Source organism: Halichoerus grypus, chromosome 1, assembly GCF_964656455.1.
Source record: "Halichoerus grypus chromosome 1, mHalGry1.hap1.1, whole genome shotgun sequence".
Lineage (NCBI taxonomy): Eukaryota > Metazoa > Chordata > Mammalia > Carnivora > Phocidae > Halichoerus > Halichoerus grypus.
The window spans coordinates 105,439,906-105,459,569 of NC_135712.1; the positions used below are offsets into that span (position 1 = coordinate 105,439,906).

Sequence of the window (19,664 nt, forward strand, 5' to 3'; positions counted from 1 at the left end):
GGGCACTTTCAATCTGGAGTCTCATGTTCTTCAAATCCGGAAATTTTCCCGTATTATTTTTTTTGATGACTACCTCTTCTCCATTTTATCTGTTCCCTCGAGTTGAATAGATGTTGGACTTCCAGGACAAAACCTGAATTTTGTTATTTTTTCACTTGTATCGTCCATTCCCTGCCCCCTTCTTTCTGGAATATTTCCTCAACTTTAATGTCCAACATCTTTATTGACTTTTAAAATGTTAAAGTTTTTTAGCCATTATATTTTCCAATCTCTACATTTTTAAAATTCTAATTCTGTGTTGTTGTTGATCTTTCATTCTGTTCTTCTTCCAGTGATGCAGTATCTTTTCTTACCAAGTATGTTAACTATAGTTTCTTTGGAATTTTCTGTATCTTTGCATTACTCTCTTTTGCATTACTTTCTTCTATTTACTTGAGTTTTTTTTTAAAAAAAAATTCATATTTTGTTTTTCAGAGTCCATTGTCTCTCATGGTTCATCTCCCCCTCTGATTTCTCCCTTCATTCTTCCTCTCCTGCTTTTTTTTTTTCTTAACATATATTGCATTATTTGTTTCAGAGGTACAGATCTGTGATTCAACAGTCTTGCACAATTCACAGCGCTCACCATAGCACATACCCTCCCCAATGTCTATCACCCAGCCACCCCACCCCTCCCACCCCACCCCCAAAAAAATAAAAATAAAAAAATTCATATTAGGGGCTCTCTTTGAATGTCAGGTGATTCTTGGGTGTCTGTTCATGGTTACAAATAAAGCACTAAAATTGTGTTCAGTTGGCACTTGTCAACTAGTGCGAGTCCCTGTGGGAACAATGAGTGGACTTGCCACTTTTTCCCACTGGGGTTTTCTCCCACAACAATGTCCATATCTGTTAAGATTTTTTCCTTGAAAAAATATTCTCCAGAGAAATATTCTCTTATATTCTACCTGGGGAAAGTGTAACCTGGCTGTAGTGACCCGGAAGTAAGTGAGAGGAGAGGTATGGGGTCTCACTTCATAATCTTTTTTTTTTTCCAGCGTAGCCCCACCTTCCTTTGTGTCCAGTATCTCTTGGACTACAGCCCCTCAACCAGTTTATGTACCTTTTGCTTTCCTTCATTGCCTACAGACCTGGGGACATAGAACTTTCATAGCTCTGTTGTTCTTTTAAACAACTACCTTGTTTACAGTTCCCGCCCCACCCCCATCCTCTGTGGTGCTGGTGCATCTAATGCTCTAACCATTCTGAGATTGCACAGTGGAGATTGATTTGCTTCTCACCTGTGGGCACTTCCAATAAATCTTCCCTCAGTTCTGCTAAGTTGTTTACAATTCTTCCATCCTTTTTTCCACTTTCATATATAAGGGTCTGGCTTTCCAGTTGTGTTCTACTTTTATCAGAAAGGAAGTTTCTATTTCTGTTGCTTGCCCTGTATGTTATTTATTGGGTGATTTTTTTTTTTTTTAAGAGAAAGAGGCAGAAATATTTTACTGTGTGATCTTAAACCAAGAGGTTTCCCTGTTTTCCAAATGAGGAAACTGGGACTCAAAGATTGGGTGGCTTTCACTCACCCACTCCCTATTTCACCAAAGCTGCTCTTGTCAAGGTTACTGATTGTCTTCTCACCATTAACACTGATGGACAATTCCCAGTCCTCATCCGTCTTGACCCATCAGTAGCACTGATACAGTCAATCACATTTTCCTCCTTGATATGTTTTTCGTTTGTTTTGTTTTTTTTTCTTTTTTTTTTTAACCTGTTCTTTTTCCCTCCTCCCAGCCTCTGAATATTGGAGAGCTCCAGGGCTCAGTCCTTGGTCCTTTCTTTCTATATCCTTTTCCTGCCTTTTCTGTTTTTATTCCCTGTGTGATTTACCAATTTTCAATGCTTTAAATATCTTTAACATGCAGACAACTCCCTCATTTACATCTCCATCCCAGGCCTGTCTCCTGAGTTTCAGATTCAGTGTCCAACTGCCCACTCAACATTTCTACTTGGATGTCTAATGAACATCTCAAATTCAAGCCCTCTGGTCTTCCCCCACAAACCAGCTCCACCTATAGTATTCACCATATTAGTTAATGGCAGCTTCTGGTAGCTTCCATCCTTCTGGTGACTCAGGCCTAACACCTTGGAGTCATTCCCCACTCCTCTCTTTCTGTTACACCCACATCCAACCCATCAGGAGCTCTTCTGGCTCTACATTCAGTATTTATTCAAACTCTACACTTCCATAGCTTGCACCTTCATCTGAGCCATCTTATCTCTCAGCTAGATTGCTACAATTATTTCCTTGCATTTCCCTGCTCCTACATGTGCCCCTTTATAATTCACTTTAATTCCAAGACAGAGGGATCCTTTTGAAATGTAAGTCAAGTCATGTCACTGCTTTGTTCAAAATTCAGAGGGCTGCCAAATGTCTCTGTAATCCCTCTAAACTCTTCTCCTCTACTCTTCCTTCTTCACTCTCTGCAGTCACATTGGTGTCCATGATGTTCCTCAAACACAACAGGCTTCTCCCATCTCAGGGTCTTTGCGCCAGAAACAATGTCCTTATCTCCCTCCTAGTTACTCACTTTACCCCTTCGGGTCTTTGCTGGCATATTACCTTCTCAGTGACCACTTTCAACTCCCTGAGCATCCCCACCCTCACTCTTCTGCTCTACCTTTTCCTTTGTTGCATAACACTTGATCATCTTCTAATCAGTCTACATAACTTAATTTTTTGTTTCATTGTTTATTCCATGTCTCTCCCGTAAAATCAAATGTATCTCACAAGGGTGGGAATCTTTGTCTATTTTGTTCTCTTATATATCCCAGGCATCAAGAACAATGCCTAGTGTATAGCAGGCACTCAATAATATTAACTGAATATAAATAAATGAATGAGCCCAATTTTAGACCTGACTATTTTAGTATACCATGTTCTTCTCTGGGTCATTGTGAGTGCTATAAGATGACATTTAAAATGCATCCTGTCAGTTTTTTGAGAAAGGGACTTGCAATATTTGTCTTGTGCTTGGGAAGAGAGTAGGGAAATGGATGGGAGAAAAAAATTTCACCATTTTTTCCTTCCCCAGTTTTCCCTTTTGGTCTCCATATCCTCCCCCCCCCGCCCTTTTTTTTTGTTTCTGTTAAGCTTTGTGTGAATTTTTATGTCAGTTTGTTCTTTCCTCTTATTAGAAAAAGCACTCATTTCTAGGCAGTAATTAGGTTCATTCCATTACCAAATATATTTCCAGTTTCCATGTTAATGATAACAACACCTTCCTTCTTTCTCCAAGTAAAAGAGAGTTCTGCTGATACTAAATTTGTTTTCTTTTCCTTTCTACTGCTTCCCTGTATCCATCCCTTCCATCCACTAGCCATTTAGAAAACAAAAATAAATGTTCTTATATAAGTAAGTTCTGGCTTGACTGTACTAGGGTTTCAAAAGTTGTTTAAAACTATCTCATCTAATTACCACTAATTTTGTATGATTGGATTCATTGAAGCTAGTCACAACACAAGCTCACCTTTCAGAATTTAAAATAGAACAAAACCTAACATAGGGATGCATTTAGAAAGGATGGATAAATTCCAAACTGCAGAGGCTGAAGTTTAGTAGCTTATAATTTTTCAGGATTTGAACCTTTAACAAATAATTACTCGCCAAAGTAGAAATGAACTTTCAAAAGTCTTCAGATTCCTGGGGAGATTTTGTGGGGAAGGGCCCTGGTGGGGTATGGGAGGTGTCTGTGCATAAAGGATACATTTTATACAGGTGGCCAGATGCTTTATTTTGTAATTTGTGGAGACCTGAATTTTAAGCACACAAGGTTTTCCTAAGCTTCCTATTATATTGAACATAATGGTATTTTCTTATAAAGCAAACAAATTTGCTTTCTGAAACTAAAGAAAGAGTCAATTTTTTTTTCATTTTTAATTTAAGTCAGATCGATTTAAATTAGGTAAACATATGTAACTAGTATGTGGAACAGGCATGACTCATGATAATGTAATCACAATCTTCCACTAGCCCTTTACATTCAGTGGGAACGGGTATCCCTTGGCCCCGATGAGAATTCAGGCTGGTCCCACATCATTTAAAATCATAAATACAGCCTCCATAGATCTCAATCAAAACTCCAAACTCAAATACTTTTCCTTTTCCTAGCTGGAACCTGCTTAGAGTAGCAGTCTGCAGGAAGGGGCGGTGAAATGGGACATGGCTGGTCTCTCTATTCCTCTACTTCCTGCTTCTCTTCTGGGCCCTTCTTCTGCCGGATCTGGGTGTTCAGCTCCAGCCCCCACCTCCCACTCCCCGCCCTCCAGGAGGCTGTCCTCCTAGAGGACAGACCCCAAAAGAATCCCACATAGGAAGCATTCACAGATGCCCTCTCTATCACCCCCAGGGAAGGCGCACTCCCCTGCTGTACCACTAGAGAGAACGCGCCCATTTCTCCACATCTAGGTTTGTCAGACATGAGTCAGCTCCCAAGCCACTAGACTCCCTAACTGTGAGGCTCATGTTTTAAACAATCTAAGTAGCCTTGCAACCCCTAGCCAGGGTTGAAATGAAGGGGCCGTCCTCTCCTTCTGCTGAGGTGGGTTGGTACTCATGGCATAGTTTTCTTCAGATGTGCCCTTCTCACTAGATCCTCTCTCCTCCTCTCACTCAACCTGTATATTCTTGAAGCAAGTGAGGGAGCTCCAGAGTGATGGCAATGAGAGTTGGGGAGGAGAAGGGAAAGCTCCTCTTTACTGAAGAATATCTACTTATAAATGGAGATGGGTGGCAACCCCGTTGTAATAACTGATGCAAGCAGGGATCCTCAGCAGAGGCTAAACTCAGGTTGTGGAGGACCCAGTGATTCATGTGGTCTCAGAGAATTGCACACCCAGGTTACTTATTAGTTACCAAGTCAAAGAAGTACCATCATGGTGGGGAAAGCTGGAAGATACTGTCTCAACCAAGTGATCAACCTTAACCTGACCCATAATGGGATACAGTGACACTCCTGGGTCTTCTGAGGGACACACTGAGAAGAACCCAACATCACCTACGTAATCTTGCCAAAAATGCTTCATCTAACCATGAGAAAAATGATCAGACAATCCAGACCGAGAGACATTTTCGAAAACAATTGGCTTGGAATTTTTTCAAATGTCACTGTTATTAAAGAGGAAAAAAAGTGGAGGAACTGCTTTAGACTAAAAAATATTAAAAAGCCATGAAACTAAATACAGTGTGGGACTCTTAATTAAATCATGGATCCAGGTAGAGGAAGAGAAGATGGCAGCAGAGTAGGAGGACCATAGGCTTGCCTCATCCCATGAATACAACTAGCTAGAGATCATATCACCCTAAATACCCCAGAAATCTATCTGAAACTCTACAACTAAAGGTAGAGAAGAGGCCACACTGTAGAAGGTAGGAAGTGTGGAGATGCAGCTTGGCAGAGAAATGGACTGTGGCTGCTGCAAAGAGGAGGGAGCCGTGGTCACTGATAAAGGTGAACAACAGACCAACACACAGGGGAATGCACAGGGAAAACAAATCCCCATAGCAACTGGCTTGGAAACTGAGAGGGCCCAAATTTTGTGAGCAGGGCTTAAAGCCTGGAGTTTTAAAGGGTGGTGTGCTTGGCTCTGGGAGAGCTTGGAGGACTTTGGGGCTGCTCTTAGAGAAAAGGCAGGGCAAACAGTCCATGGATATACAGCATGAAAACAGTGATCTGAAGAGCAACTGGGGTACACAGAGGGGAGGCTATTTGCTCATCCTGGAGCTGTCCCAGAGAAGCAGTTTCATGGAGAGACCCCTCCAAGAACAAAGGAACTGGCAGGCACCACTTCCCTCCCCTGCCCCTCAGCATAAGCACAGGGCCACCTGTGGAAACCAGGCAGAACTGACAATTGCTACCTACCTTGCTTACACCAAGCCCCACCCCCTGTGCTCTGGAAGAACCACCCTTCCCAGTCACGCTTACCTCAGTCCCACCAGTGGGCCCCTACCTCAGAACACCATCCCAAACCCCTGCCAACACGTCTCTCAACCCAGGAGTTTTGTGAGACTTCAGTTCCAGTTGCAGCAGCAACATGTCTTATTTCACAAGCAGACCAGAGCACACCTAGTTAAAACATGCCACATTCAGACCAGGGACCACACACTGCCCACAAAGGGCAAAGAGAATCTCTGCAGATAACTGGCCTGAAAGATAAAGTGGCCAGGACACAATAGCAGAGCACATGCAGCACACATTGGAGACACTCCCAGAAGCACCAGGACCTGGGGAACAGAGGACACTACACTGCAGAGCACTACAGGACCTCTTCTTCATAAAGCCATTGCTCTCAAGAATAGGAGATGTAGTTTACTTTCTTAACATACAGAAACAGGCCCAGAGACTTAGACAAGAAGACAGAGGAATTTGTCCCAAATGAAAGAATAGGACAAGGCCACGGCTGGAGATCTAAGTGAAACAGATATAAGTAACATGCCTGATGGGGAATTTAAAGCAATGATCATCAGGATACTCATTAGACTGGAGAAAAGAGTGGATGACATCAGTGAGAGCATTAACACAGAGATAAAAATAACATAGCAGAGACGGCTCAATAAACAAAATGAAAAACATGCTTGATGGAATGAACAGTAGGATGGAAGAAGCAGAGGAATGAATTAATCACCTAGAGGACAGAGTAATGGAAACTAATCAAGCTGAACAAAAGAGAGAAAAACAGAATTATGCAAAATAATAACAGACTTAGCAAACTCAGTGACTCCATCAAATGTAATAACATTTGCATTACAGGAGTCCTGGAAGAAGAGAGAGAGAAAAGGGGGCAGAGAATTTATTTGAAGAAATGATAGCTGAAAACTTCCCTAATCTGGGGAAGGAAACAGATATCCAGATCCAGGAGGCACAGAGAACTCCCAAGAAAATCAACAAAAGCACATCTAATCCAAGATATCCTGTAATTAAAATGGCAAAACATAGTGATAAAGAAAAAAAATATTAAAAGCAGCAAGACAAAAGAAGGCAGTTATATACAAAGGAAACCCCATAAGGCTATCAGTGTATTTTTCAGCAGAAATTTTCCAAGCCAGAAAGGAGCGGCATGATATATTCAAAGTGCCGAATGGGAAAAACCTGCAGCCAAGAATACTCTATCCAGCAAGGCTGTCATTCATAATAGAATGAGAGATAAGGAGTTTCCCAAACAAAAACTAAAAGAGTTCATGACCACTAAACCAGCCCTGCAAGAAATATTAAAGGGGACTCTTGGAGTCAATAGGAAAGACCAAAAATGACAGTATGAAGGTAGGAGACACAAAAGCAGTAAAAGTGAATATTTCTATAAAAAATCAGTCAAGGAATTCACAAAATAAAAGGATATAAAAAATGACACCATACACCTAAAACATGGGGAGGAGAGAAGAATGGGTTCAAATATAAATAACCATCAACTTAATATTGCTATATGCAGAAGATGTTATATACAAACCTAGTGGTAACCATAAATAAAAAACTACTAATAAATATGGAAAGAATAAAGAGAAAGAAACCCAAATATATCACTAAAGAAAAACCACAAACCATGGAAGAAAGATAAGCATCAGAGAAAATCTTCAGAAATGACCACAAAACAATTAATAAAATGGCAATAAATACATATCTATCAATAATTACTTTGAATGTAAATGGACTAAATACTCCAATCAAAAGATACAGGGTGACAGAATGGATAGAAAAACAAGACCCATCTATTTGCTGCATATAAGAGACTCATTTTAGACCTAAAGACACCTGCAGGTTGAAAGTGAGAAGATAGAGAAATATTTATTATGCAAATGGGTGTCAAAAGAAAGCAGGAGTAGCAACACTTATATTGGACAAAATAGACTTTAAAACAAAGAAGAACATTATATAATCATAAAGGGGACAGTCCAATAAAAAGATATAACAATCAGAAATGTTTATGCAATCAACATGAGAATACCCAAATACACAAAACTATTAATAACAAACATAAAGGAACTAATCAATACAAATACAGTAATAATAGAGGAATTTAACATTCCACTTATGTCAATGGACACATCATCTAAACAGAAAATCAACAAGGAAACAATGGCTTTGAATGATACACTGGACCAGATGGATCTAACAGATATATTCAGAACATTCCATCTAAAACAGCAGAATACACATTCTTTTCAAGTGCATGCAGAACAGTCTGCAGAACAGATCACATATTAGGCCACAAAACAAGCCTCAACAAATTCCAAAAGATCAAAGTCATACCATGCATCATTTCTGACCACAACCCTATGAAATTAGAATTCAACCACAAGAAAACATCTGCAAAGACCACAAATATATGGAGGTTAAATAACCTGCTACTAAACAATGAATGGGCCAACCAGGAAATAAAAGAAGAAGTTAAAAAGTACATGGAAACAAACGAAAATGAAAACAACAACAATTCACACAGCAAAAGTAGTTCTAAGAGGGAAGTTTATAGCAATACAGGCCCACCTTAAGAAGGAAGAAAAATCTCAAATTAACAATCTAAACTTATGTATAAAGGAGCTAAAAAAAGAACAGTGAATGAAGCCTAAAGCCAGCAGAAGGAAGCAAATAATAAAGAATAGAGCAGAAATAAATGATATAGAAACTAAAAGCAATAGAACAGATCAATGAACCCAGGAGCTAGTTCTTTGAAAACATCAATAAAATTGATAAACCTGTAGCCCGACGTATCGAGAAAAAAAGAAGGACCCAAATAAGTAAAACCACAAAGGAGAGAGGAGAAATAACCACAGAAATACAAAGGATTATAACATAATATTATGAAAAACTATATGCCAATAAATTGGACAACCTAGAAGAAAGGGATAAATTCCTAGGAACAAAGAACCTTCCAAAACTGAAACAGGAAGAAATAGAACATTTGAACAGACTGATTACCAGCAAAGAAATTGAGTCAGTAATCAAAAAACTCCCAACCAACAAAAGTGCAGGACCAGACAGCTTCATAGGTGAATTCTACCAATCACTTAAAGAAGAGTTAATACCTATTCTTGTCAAACTCTTCCAAAAGACAGAAAAGGAAAACTTCCAAATTCATTCTATGAGGCCAGCATTACCCCGATACCAAAACCAGGTAAAGACACACAAAAAGAGAACTATAGGCCAATAACTCTGATGAACACAGATTCAAAAATCCTCAAGAAAATATTCGCAAACTGAATTCAACAATACATTAAAAATATCATTCACTACGATCAAGTGGGATTTATTCCTGGGTTGCAAGAATGGTTCAATATTTGCAAATCAATCAACATGATATATCACATCAGTTGGAGAAAGGATAAGAACCATATGATCATTTCAATAGATGCAGACAAAGCATTTGACAAAGTACAACAAAATAGGTTTAGAGGGAACATACCTAAACATAATAAAGGCCATATATGAAAAACCCACAGCAAATATCATACTTAATGCAGAAAAACAGAGCCTTTCTCCTGAAGTCAGGAATAAGACAAGGATGTCCACTCTCACCACATTTATTCAACATAGTACTGGAAGTCCTCGCATAGCAATCAGACTACAAAAAGAAATAAAAGGCATCCAAATCTGCAGTGATCATAAAACTGTCACTATTTGCAGGTGACATGAACTCCATGTAGAGTTCCACAAAAAAATTGCTGGAACTGATAAACAAATTCAGTAAAGTCACAGGATACGAAATCAATGTACAGAAATCTGTTGCAAATCTATATACCAATAATGAAGCAGCAGAAAGAGAAATTAAGAAAACTCCCATTTACAATTGCACCAGAAATAGTAAGATATCTAGGCATAAACCTAACCAAAGAGATGAAAGACTTGTACTCTGAGAACTATAAAATACCGATGAAAGAAATTGAAGATGACACAAAGAAATGCAAAGACATTCCATGCTCTCGGATTGGAAGAACAAACATTGTTACAGTGTCTAAACTACCCAAAGCCATGTACACATTTAATGGAATCCCTATCAAAATACCAACAGCATTTTTCATATAACTAGAATAAACAATCCTAAAATTTGTACAGAACCACAAAAGACCTCAAATAGCCAAAGCAATCTTGAAAAAGAAAAGCAAAGTTGGAGGCATCACAATTTCAGACTTCAAGTTATATTACAAAGCTGCAGTAATCAAAATAGTAGGGTACTGGCACGAAAATAGACATATAGATCAATGGAACAGAATAGAAAAATCCAGAAATAAGCCCACAATTATATGGTCAATTAATCTTCAACAAAGCAGAAAAGAATATCTAATGGGAAAAAGATAGTCTCTTCAACAAATGTGTTAGGAAAACTGGACAACAACATGCAGAAGAATGAAACTGGACCACTTTCTTATACCATACACAAAAATAAATTCAAAATGGACTAAAGACCTAAATATGAGACCTGAAACCATAAAAAATCCTAGAAGGGAACACAGGCAATAACTTCTTTGACATCAGCTGTAGCCACATTTTTCCTAGATATGTCACCTTTGGCAAGGGAAACAAAAGCAAAAAAAAATTGGGGGGGCTATATAAAAATAAAAATCTTCTTCACAGTAAAGGAAATAATCAACAAAACTAAAAAGCAACCTATGGAATGGGAGAAGATATTTGCAAATGACATATCCAGTAAGGGGTTAGTATCCAAAATATATAAAGAACTTGTACAATTCAACACCTAAAAAACAAGTAATCCAATTTAAAAATGGGCATAAGACATGAACAGACATTTCCCCAAAGAAGACATCCAGATGCATAAAAAGATGCTCATCATAACTTATCATCAGGGAAAGCAAATCAAAACCACAATGAGATATCACCTCACATCTGTCAGAATGGCTAAAATCAACAAAACAAGAAACAAGTGTTGACGAGGATGTGGAGAAAAAGGGACCCTCATGCACTGTTGGTGCAGCCACTTTGGGAAAGAGTATGGAGGTTTCTTAAAAAGTTAAGAATAGAACTACCTTAAGATCCAGCAATCATATTGTTGGGTATTTACCCAAAGAATACAAAAACACTAATTCAAAGGGATACATGTATCCCTATGTTTATAGCGGCATTATTTACAATAACCAAGATGTGGAAGCAGCCCAAGTATCCACTGATTGATGAATGGATAAAGAAAATGTGATATATGTATTTAATATATATAATGGGATATTATTCAGCCATAAAAAAGAATGAAATTTTGCCATTTGCAATGACATGGATGGAGCTAGAGAGTATAATGCTAAGTGAAAAAAGTCAGAGAAAGACAAATACTGTATGATTTCACTCATATGTGGAATTTAAGAAACAAAACAAATAAGCAAAGGGAAAAAAGAGAGAGAGAGACAAACCAAGAAACAGGTTCTTAACTCTAGAGAACAAACTGATGGTTACCAGAGAGGTGTGGGCATGGGTGAAATAGGTGATGGGGATTAAATTAAGAAGCATGATGAACACCAGGTGATTAAAATAGAAACTTAAAAAAGAGTAATAACTAACACATATTGAGCACCTTTATGTACTATCCACTGTGTTTTTATAATTATTATACCATTTAGTCTGCACTAACACATGCTGATGTGTTCGTCTTTTCTTCAGTATTAGAGATGAGGACAAGCAGAACCAGAAATTCATATTAACTTTCTTAAAGCACAGGATTTCTATGAGTTACTGTCAGGACAAAGAGCTGTCTATCCATTTTCAAAGTCTTTGCATTGTTCAGTATATCACATTGACCTATGATCTATTTCAGTTCTCTTTTTCAATGTCATATGTACAAGAGGGCTTTGGTCTTAAAATCTTGACTGTAAGAAAAACTGTAATAGGATGTAATAATACTGGAACTGGAAAAATGATTTGGATTTTGCTGATGTAGTAGAAAAAACAGTTTTGATTTTAAAATAAAACATTAATTTGAAAAAACCTCATGGATCCACTTCCCTCTCAAAAACAAATGACAATAAGAAGAACTAAATCCTATAAATGATATTTCAGGAAACAGGAATATGGCTTGCATATTAGATACGGTGGTGTATCAATGGTAAAGTTCTCGAGTGCGCTGATTGTGTTATGGTTGTATAGAAGAATGCCTTGTTCTCAGGAGATAGAAGTATGTATGGGCAAAATGTCATAATGAAAGGGCAAAATAGAGGCAAAATACAGCACAATTTGGCAAATCGAGGTGAAGAATATTGGGTGTTTATTTTTTCAACTTTTCCATAGGTTTTTAATTTCTCAAAATAAAACACGGGAAGAAAAAAGACATGGAATTAGCTCTTGCTCATTTCCTCTGCAAGTATACAAATAGAGATTTGGCACCTCTCTTTGAAATTTCTTTTCAATCGTGTCTTAGTGTCTGGTTGAAACTTCAATTATTATACCTTGTTATGCATCTGTATTCCTAAAATTGTAAATTTATGTAACAACAACAACCTCAAAATATTTGTACAGGGCATTACAGTATATGAAACATTTCCATTTATATTACCTCATGTTATCGTCACAAGAATCCTGGAAATGTCCCAGCAAGGTAATGTTTTCCTTCTTGCCATTTTCCAAGTGAAAAACTGAGAAACAGGAAGTCTGAGCTACTCAACCAAATTCCCACACCTAAGACTAGCACCCTCTTCCTCTGATTGCAGACCCCATATTTTTTCACAACACATATTCAACACCCCAAGGGGGGAGGTGGGTTAACAAAGCCATTTACCCTCTCATTACTTTGGTGTTTTTTTTTCCCCAGAAAGTAAGAGAGAGACTGAAGCGTATTTGTTTATCCCCACCGTCTGAGAATGCCAGATTAGCAAGGACACAAGGGGCTCTGCTCACCCGATTGAAGCAGCATGCGGCCAAACCCTGAGTGAGATGCTGTGAAGTGACCAGCTGCTAAAATCCACCGCCCTACCTGCCTGGGCTAGGGCACTGGATAATGTTAGTCTCCGAATCCTCCGCATGTGACTATGGATCAGCTGCAGCACAATAAGGAACTTAGGGAGATGAATTCCCCTGAGACTGAGTTGACATCCCCTCAGAATATGGAGGTAATTCTTGTCACAACTCCAGGGAGATGATAAAGCACACAGAAGGAAGTTCACATGAGTCACAAACCCACAGCTCCAGAATACTAAGCAGCTCTGTCTCCACCTGACAGCTGGGGTACGCAGAAGCCATGTCTGTTTTCTCTCAATCTCCCTTTCCCTTTCTTGACTAAAAACAACTTAAGAAAAAAGAAAACCAAAAAGTCACCCTTTCTGAGCTTGGTGAGGGCCACAGATTTGTGGTGAGGAGGTACAATAGGCCTCCAGACACATGGCCCACATTCTCTTCCTAATGATAGGGGTTGCAACTCTTCTGCCTTCACTTAAGTCTCAAAGAAAGGGCAAAGAAAGGGAGACAACAGAGGAAGTAGCTAAACTGCATAGAATATAAGCATACGCTTCTTTAGCTTCTTCCCTTCTAACCAGGACTTTATAAATGAGGCTGGGAATCTTTGACATCCAAAGAAAGCACAACATACAGTACTAGATGATCACAAATTATTTGGAATATAATTTCTTTAAAGCCAGCTAATCATATATTTTCTGCAGCCTTGGCCCTCTTAATTTCTCAGTATGCTCTAGCAAAGGTAGTTTTCGTAAAGCTCCTGTTCTATGGAACCCAGGTGGAAAAGATAATTTGTTAACTGGGGCTCTGATGCATATCAGATCGATCCACGTTTAGGACCCTGGGGCGGGGGGGGGGGGGGGCTCTGTTAACTCTGGACAATTTTTCGACACCCCTACAAGACTACATATCTGAAGCAGCATGTCACCAACTAAGAGTGGTGACCTCTGTAACATGCCTTTGCAGTGTTACTTAAGGTTATTCAGTCCTGTTCAACAAAGTAAGAGAAATAAGAAGGATAAATGGAACTGGGTAGAGAAACAAGTAGCTTGTGAGACACAGGCAGAATTCACATAATGTATATGGTATGACTCAGGGGATTAGTAACCTCTGAGTCACAGTAGCCATAGATAAAGTAGGAAATGTGTGTGTGTGTGTGTGCTGAGTATAGAGGTAGAAGGATGGAAAAATGTGATATTCACAATGTATCCAATGTATAAGACACCAAACATTCAAGGTATACTAAATATACATGAAATATATGAAGACTCAAATAAAGTCTTAAATCAGCCCTATTGGTGATCCCATTCTGGCTTTGAAAATCCTGTGCACAAGAAATGCAGAGTCCATGGCTGTGCATCAGGCTACCTGGTGAGCTACAGCTAATGGCCAGGTGAATTTGTCCTTGAGGCTTTCCAAGAGAGCAAGTGTATGATTGACCCAGGCACCTGCTATCTACTGAACGTCCTTGCCCAAATCTTGAATCTGATCATTATAACCACACCCCCATTGGGAAGGCCAATGTGGCAGAGAGAGAGAAAACAGGCCATACAAACACTGCGTGCCCCTAGATTCCGGTCGTTGGGTCCCTCTATCTGCTTATACTCTATCCTAATTGTTTTAATTGCCCCCGTCTCTCCCCTCTTGCTTCTCACTATGCTTTTTACTTGACTTAATCAGCCATGTGATTCATGCATCTTAATTTGTTGTGTGAGCCTTTCTCTTTTGGGATCTCCAGGATTGCCTGGTAGTGGACTTGGAGGCTACTAGGACATCAAGGTCATTCCCCACATGACAAATTTACAGCAGGACCATGCACACGGGAACAACAAAAAAAGATAGCTTTAACTTTTTTAGTAATTACTGTGTACTAAGCAACATTCTATGCATTTTGTATATATCATTCCAAAAAAATCTTCATAATAACCCTATAAAGTAGAAATTAATACTTTCATTTTATAGATAAGGAAACTTATCTGTAAGGATAAGAGTGGTTAAATAATGTGTCTAAAGTGATACAACTGGGAAGAAATAGACAGATGATCTGAATTAGGGTCTGACTCCAAAGTTATACCCTTCCCATTTTGTGGAGGCCAGGCTATTCCCCCCATATCCTTCTCAGACCTCCCTTGGACACCCTATCTAAAATCTACCCCCCATACTTCCTATCCTCCTCCCAGGACTTATTTTTTTCTTCATACTATTATCTAATGTAACTTTCTTACTAACTTATTGCCTGTCTCCCCCACAAGAATGTAATTTCTATAAGGCAGGATGTTTGCCTAATTTATTAACTTCTGCTTCTCCCAGTGAACAGAAAAGTGCTTGGAACATAGTAGATATTCAGTGAATTTCAACTGAATGAATAAGTAGATCTATTATTGAATTTTTTCTAGATACACTTTTGAAAATAAAATCACAGTCTCAAGATGGCCTTTCGACTGAATTGATGAGCCCTGGAAAATCTATGATTACACTAATTGTAAAGGACGTGGAGGATTTCAGAACAAAATTCCAGGGAGAAATGATGGGCTAGAAGAAAATTCCACTGCCAAGACTGTGTCTTGATTTCCACTTGGCCTCACTGAAGACCCTGGTTGCCTCTGCAGCCTGGCCAACCTTTATTTTATTTTCATCACATTATAATTTCAGGGCCTTGGATTTCTCCTATGGTAACCTCTGAGAAGAAATTTAGAAAAAGTGGAGTTTTATACGTATATGCATTACAAGGGACATTCTAGAAAAGGGGCTTGTTTGCTTCACCCTCCTGTGCCCACACTGTTAACTCAGTCAGAAGTCACTTTCTGTGTTGCCTCTATTTTTAGGTGAGGAACCTGAGCCTCAGTGGGGTAGTAACTTGCGCTGGTATACAGTATAGTAAGTGGTAAAGTCAGGATTTGAAGTGGTGCCCCCCATCTAAGATTCCCCCAGTCCACTTTGCAGAAATAACTGTCCCAATGAGAAGGAGGCCCACAGTGAACAGCAACATGAGATTTTCTAAAAAGCCATACTAGAGACCGAAAGAACCCAAAGTGAATCCAACCATCTCCAATGCTGTTTCTTAGAACAGATGAAAGAAATATCTCTTTTTGTTAAATGACTTGTTTTGTAAAGGATAAGGCATCAGATGAATAGGTCTAAAGTAGCAGTCCAGTTTTTGGTGAATTTGCAGTTAAAATGCAAATAAAACTGATGTAATAAAATTGGAATGCTCTTTTTTTTTTTTTTTTTTTGCCACAGAGTTGGTAGGTTTTGGCTCATCTTCTTGGATATGAAAATCATTTTCTCCAAATTAATTTCTTGAAAACTCAGCTGTCCCGGCCTTTCAAACCAGAAGGTTAAATTGATCTGATGGGCATTAGAGACTCTCAGGAGCATCCTGGCCAGGGTCATAAATGAAATGCATTAGATAATTTTAATTTGATATAGTAATCCTCAGGTTCAGCTGAACTGCCAAAGAATCATCCCTCCACTCATTTCTGCTCATTTAGGTATCAGTCAGATTTCTGGAGAAAGACCTGGCATCTGGAGGCTACTGTTGTTGCTGATGAGGAGAAACGGAATGTAAGAGTGTGTTGGGGATGTTTGCCAGCAACCTGTCCTCAACATCACCCTGAAATATGTTGAACCAGATCAGGTGCCAGAATGTTTGTAGATATTAGGAAACCAAAATAGGTTTTCAAGTAGAGAAAAATAAAGTTGGATCTATTTCACTTTAGAGCTTCACTCATTCAATTGCTCAACACTTATTCATTCATTCATCCAATCATTCATCCATCCATCTATCCATCTATCCACATAATAAATATTTACTGAGCACCTACTATGTGTCTGTTGCTCTGCTAGACTGGAAATAGAGTTTATAGACCTGCGTACGATCAAATTCAGTTGTCAGTAGCCACATGTGGCTATGAAGCATTTGAAATGTGGCTGATCCAAATTAAGATGTGCTATAAGCATGAAAAGCACAACAGATTTCAAAGACTTAGTGTGAAAATAATCTCATTAATAATTTTTATATTGGGGTGCCTGGGTGGCTCAGTTGGTTAAGCAACTGCCTTCGGCTCAGGTCATGATCTCAGGGTCCTGGGATCGAGCCCCGCATTGGGCTCCTTGCTCAGCAGGGAACCTGCTTCTCCCTCTCCCTCTACCTGCTACTCCACCTGCTTGTGCTCTGTCAAGTAAATAAATAAAAAATCTTTAAAAAATAATTTTTATATTAATTACATGTTGAAATAATATTTTTTATATATCAGGTTAAATTGAAAATACATATATGTATTTTTTAAAGATTTTTTTAAATTTTTAAGTAATCTCTACACCCAATGTGGGCATTGAACTTACAACCCTGAGATCAAGAGTTGCATGCTCTGAGCCAGCCATCACCCCTAAAATATATTTTTACAATTATTTTCATCTGTTTCTTTTTACCTTTTGAAAGTAATAGAAAATTGAAAATACACATATGACTTGCATAATAATTAGTGCTGCTAATGACTATTTGCAGAAGATTTCTGCCTGGTATCATTATATCTTGGGGGAAAGATTGAGAGTGTCTTTCAGGGACGATAATAAAATATAAAGGCAGAGGGATGATCCATTGTACTTAGGTGACATTTCTAGTTTTTAGGTCATTAAATTTTTGTTCTGAAAACTTTGCTTTGGATCTAAATATCTAGATCCAGTGTTCTGGAATTGAAAAACAGAGAAAATTTGGGATGCTGAAACGTGTGTTACTTTCTGGTATTTTTTGAGCTGTCATTGGATATCCTAGATACCTAGAATCCAGTATCTATGGATTCCTGCTTGCATATGGGGACACCAAACAAGATGGCTTAGCAGGAAGTAAATACTTATGGAATGGGCTGTTTGACATGATGATATTGTGGGAACTAAGTGAAGCTAATTTGATATTGTCTCTCTTATTTTAAAAAGACATCTGGGGGTACCAGGGTGACTCTGTCAGTTAAGCGTCTGCCTTCAGCTCAGGTCATGATCCCAGGGTTCTGGGATCGAGCCCCTCAGGGCTCCCTGCTCAGTGGGGAGTCTGCTTCTCCCTCTACTTGTCCCCCTGCTTGTGCGCTTTCTCTCTCCCTGTCAAATAAATCTTAAAAAATAAGTAAAAAAGACAATCTGTGTTGTTTATGTCTGCATTGACCTGCTAGCAGGAAAAAAAAAATGGAACTGTAATTAGGTTGGGAAAACACCTAATGACTAAGGGAGTCTGTGAGATTAACTAGTTTTGGCAAAAAGCTCTAAATAAAAGTTAGAAGGCTGAATTCCAAATGTTTTTTAAATTAAAATATGATTTCATTAAAAAATCATCATATTCTCAGATCAACACATTGGTGGGATTTCTCTTTTCCTTTTTAAAAAGCTACGCAAACTGGGCGCCTGGGTCGCTCAGTCGGTTGAGTGTCTGCCTTCGGCTCAGGTCGTGATCCCAGGGTCCTGGGATCGATTCTCATCCCCGCTCTGCGGGGAGCCCGCTTCTCCCTCTGCCTGCCACTCCTCCTGCTTTCTCTCTGTCAAATAAATAAAATCTTAAAAAAAAATAAAAAGCTATGCAAACAAAAACAGTTCCCCTCTTTTTTTCTGTTATTCACAAGTAGTCCATGGTTTGTAGACTCCTGCCCTCTAGTAATGCTCACTCACTCACTCTCTGGAACAATGAGAAGGGTATATAGAGAGAAATTAGCCTGACACTTGGGAATGACAGAACACCAAACCAAAAAACCTCTAATACAGGTCCTCACACACACAAATGCTCTGTGTCTATCCCTTTCGAGCCTGACTTATGTTGGAATGAAGTTTCTTTTGTATAATGAGCTCAGGAGAAGATTCTGAAATACACGCTGGGATTTATGGAAATGAGAGAATTAAGAATATGAGTAGCAGAGAGCACAAGGAACTGTCAGTGACTCTGGTAAGAACACAGCAGCATAAGAAAGAAGAAATGGGATACGGGGCTGATTTTTTTTTTTTTTTTTTTCTGGGATTGAAACACACACCATCAATGCCAGATATTGTAGAAGAGACAGATGGTATGGCAGATGCTGTGAAAGAAAAATGACTTCCTACTAGGTGAACCAGAAAAAATAAACAAGAAGGACAGAGGGAAAAGTACAAGAGTTCCCCTCTGTTGTCAGGAACATCGTCCCATGCTGTAAAATGTAATTGCACTGCATAGGCTTGCAGATTGCAAATTAAGCATCTTAACCACGTTCTCCACTGATGGCACATTTGGAATTTACAGCCATTCTTTTGAGAGGGCTCACTTTTTGTCTACTGGTTTTCTAAAGAAGAAGGGAAGACACCAACTAATTGGATATATGATGCCTATATATTATGAAGAAGATGCCACTGCTCATCTTTTTCTGGCTCAGTTGGTTGCCATAGGATATGGAGAAACTGAATGACACTCATCTTGGTTTATTTTAGAAACATTCCCAATTAACGTCCTTTCAAGGTGCAAATCAAATGAATGGGTTGGCATTTTAATAAACTTAAATCAAAGTTTAAAACGTGTCTCAGAAAGCTGCGCTGGGCTCTCTCATTAGGTCCCTGGGGTTTAAACCAGGTGCCCCACCAAAATTATAGCTTAGCATGTGCCGTGGCTCCACGGAGTTGATAGGAATGGTTGAAACCAATAAAAATGATTTTCAAAGGCTAAGGGTCTGATATGAGATACCCAGACACACAAACGCAGTACAGTGCCAACATATGTAGATTTAATATATG

The 19,664-nt window shown here is 38.9% G+C and overlaps 2 protein-coding genes across 4 annotated transcripts in view; one reads left to right on the top strand and one right to left on the bottom strand.

Annotated features, from left to right (window-relative positions):
- SSR3 (signal sequence receptor subunit 3) overlaps nucleotides 1-5,224 on the top strand; it is a 60,719-nt gene extending 55,495 nt beyond the window's left edge. The window contains exon 5 of the mRNA XM_078070022.1: nucleotides 4,993-5,224. Coding sequence (XP_077926148.1) covers nucleotides 4,993-5,050 — 58 coding nt within the window. The 3' untranslated portion in view covers nucleotides 5,051-5,224. The remainder of the gene's footprint in view (nucleotides 1-4,992) is intronic.
- The window catches only part of KCNAB1 (potassium voltage-gated channel subfamily A regulatory beta subunit 1), a 253,743-nt gene that overhangs the window by 38,471 nt on the left and 195,608 nt on the right, over nucleotides 1-19,664 (bottom strand). The window lies entirely within an intron of this gene.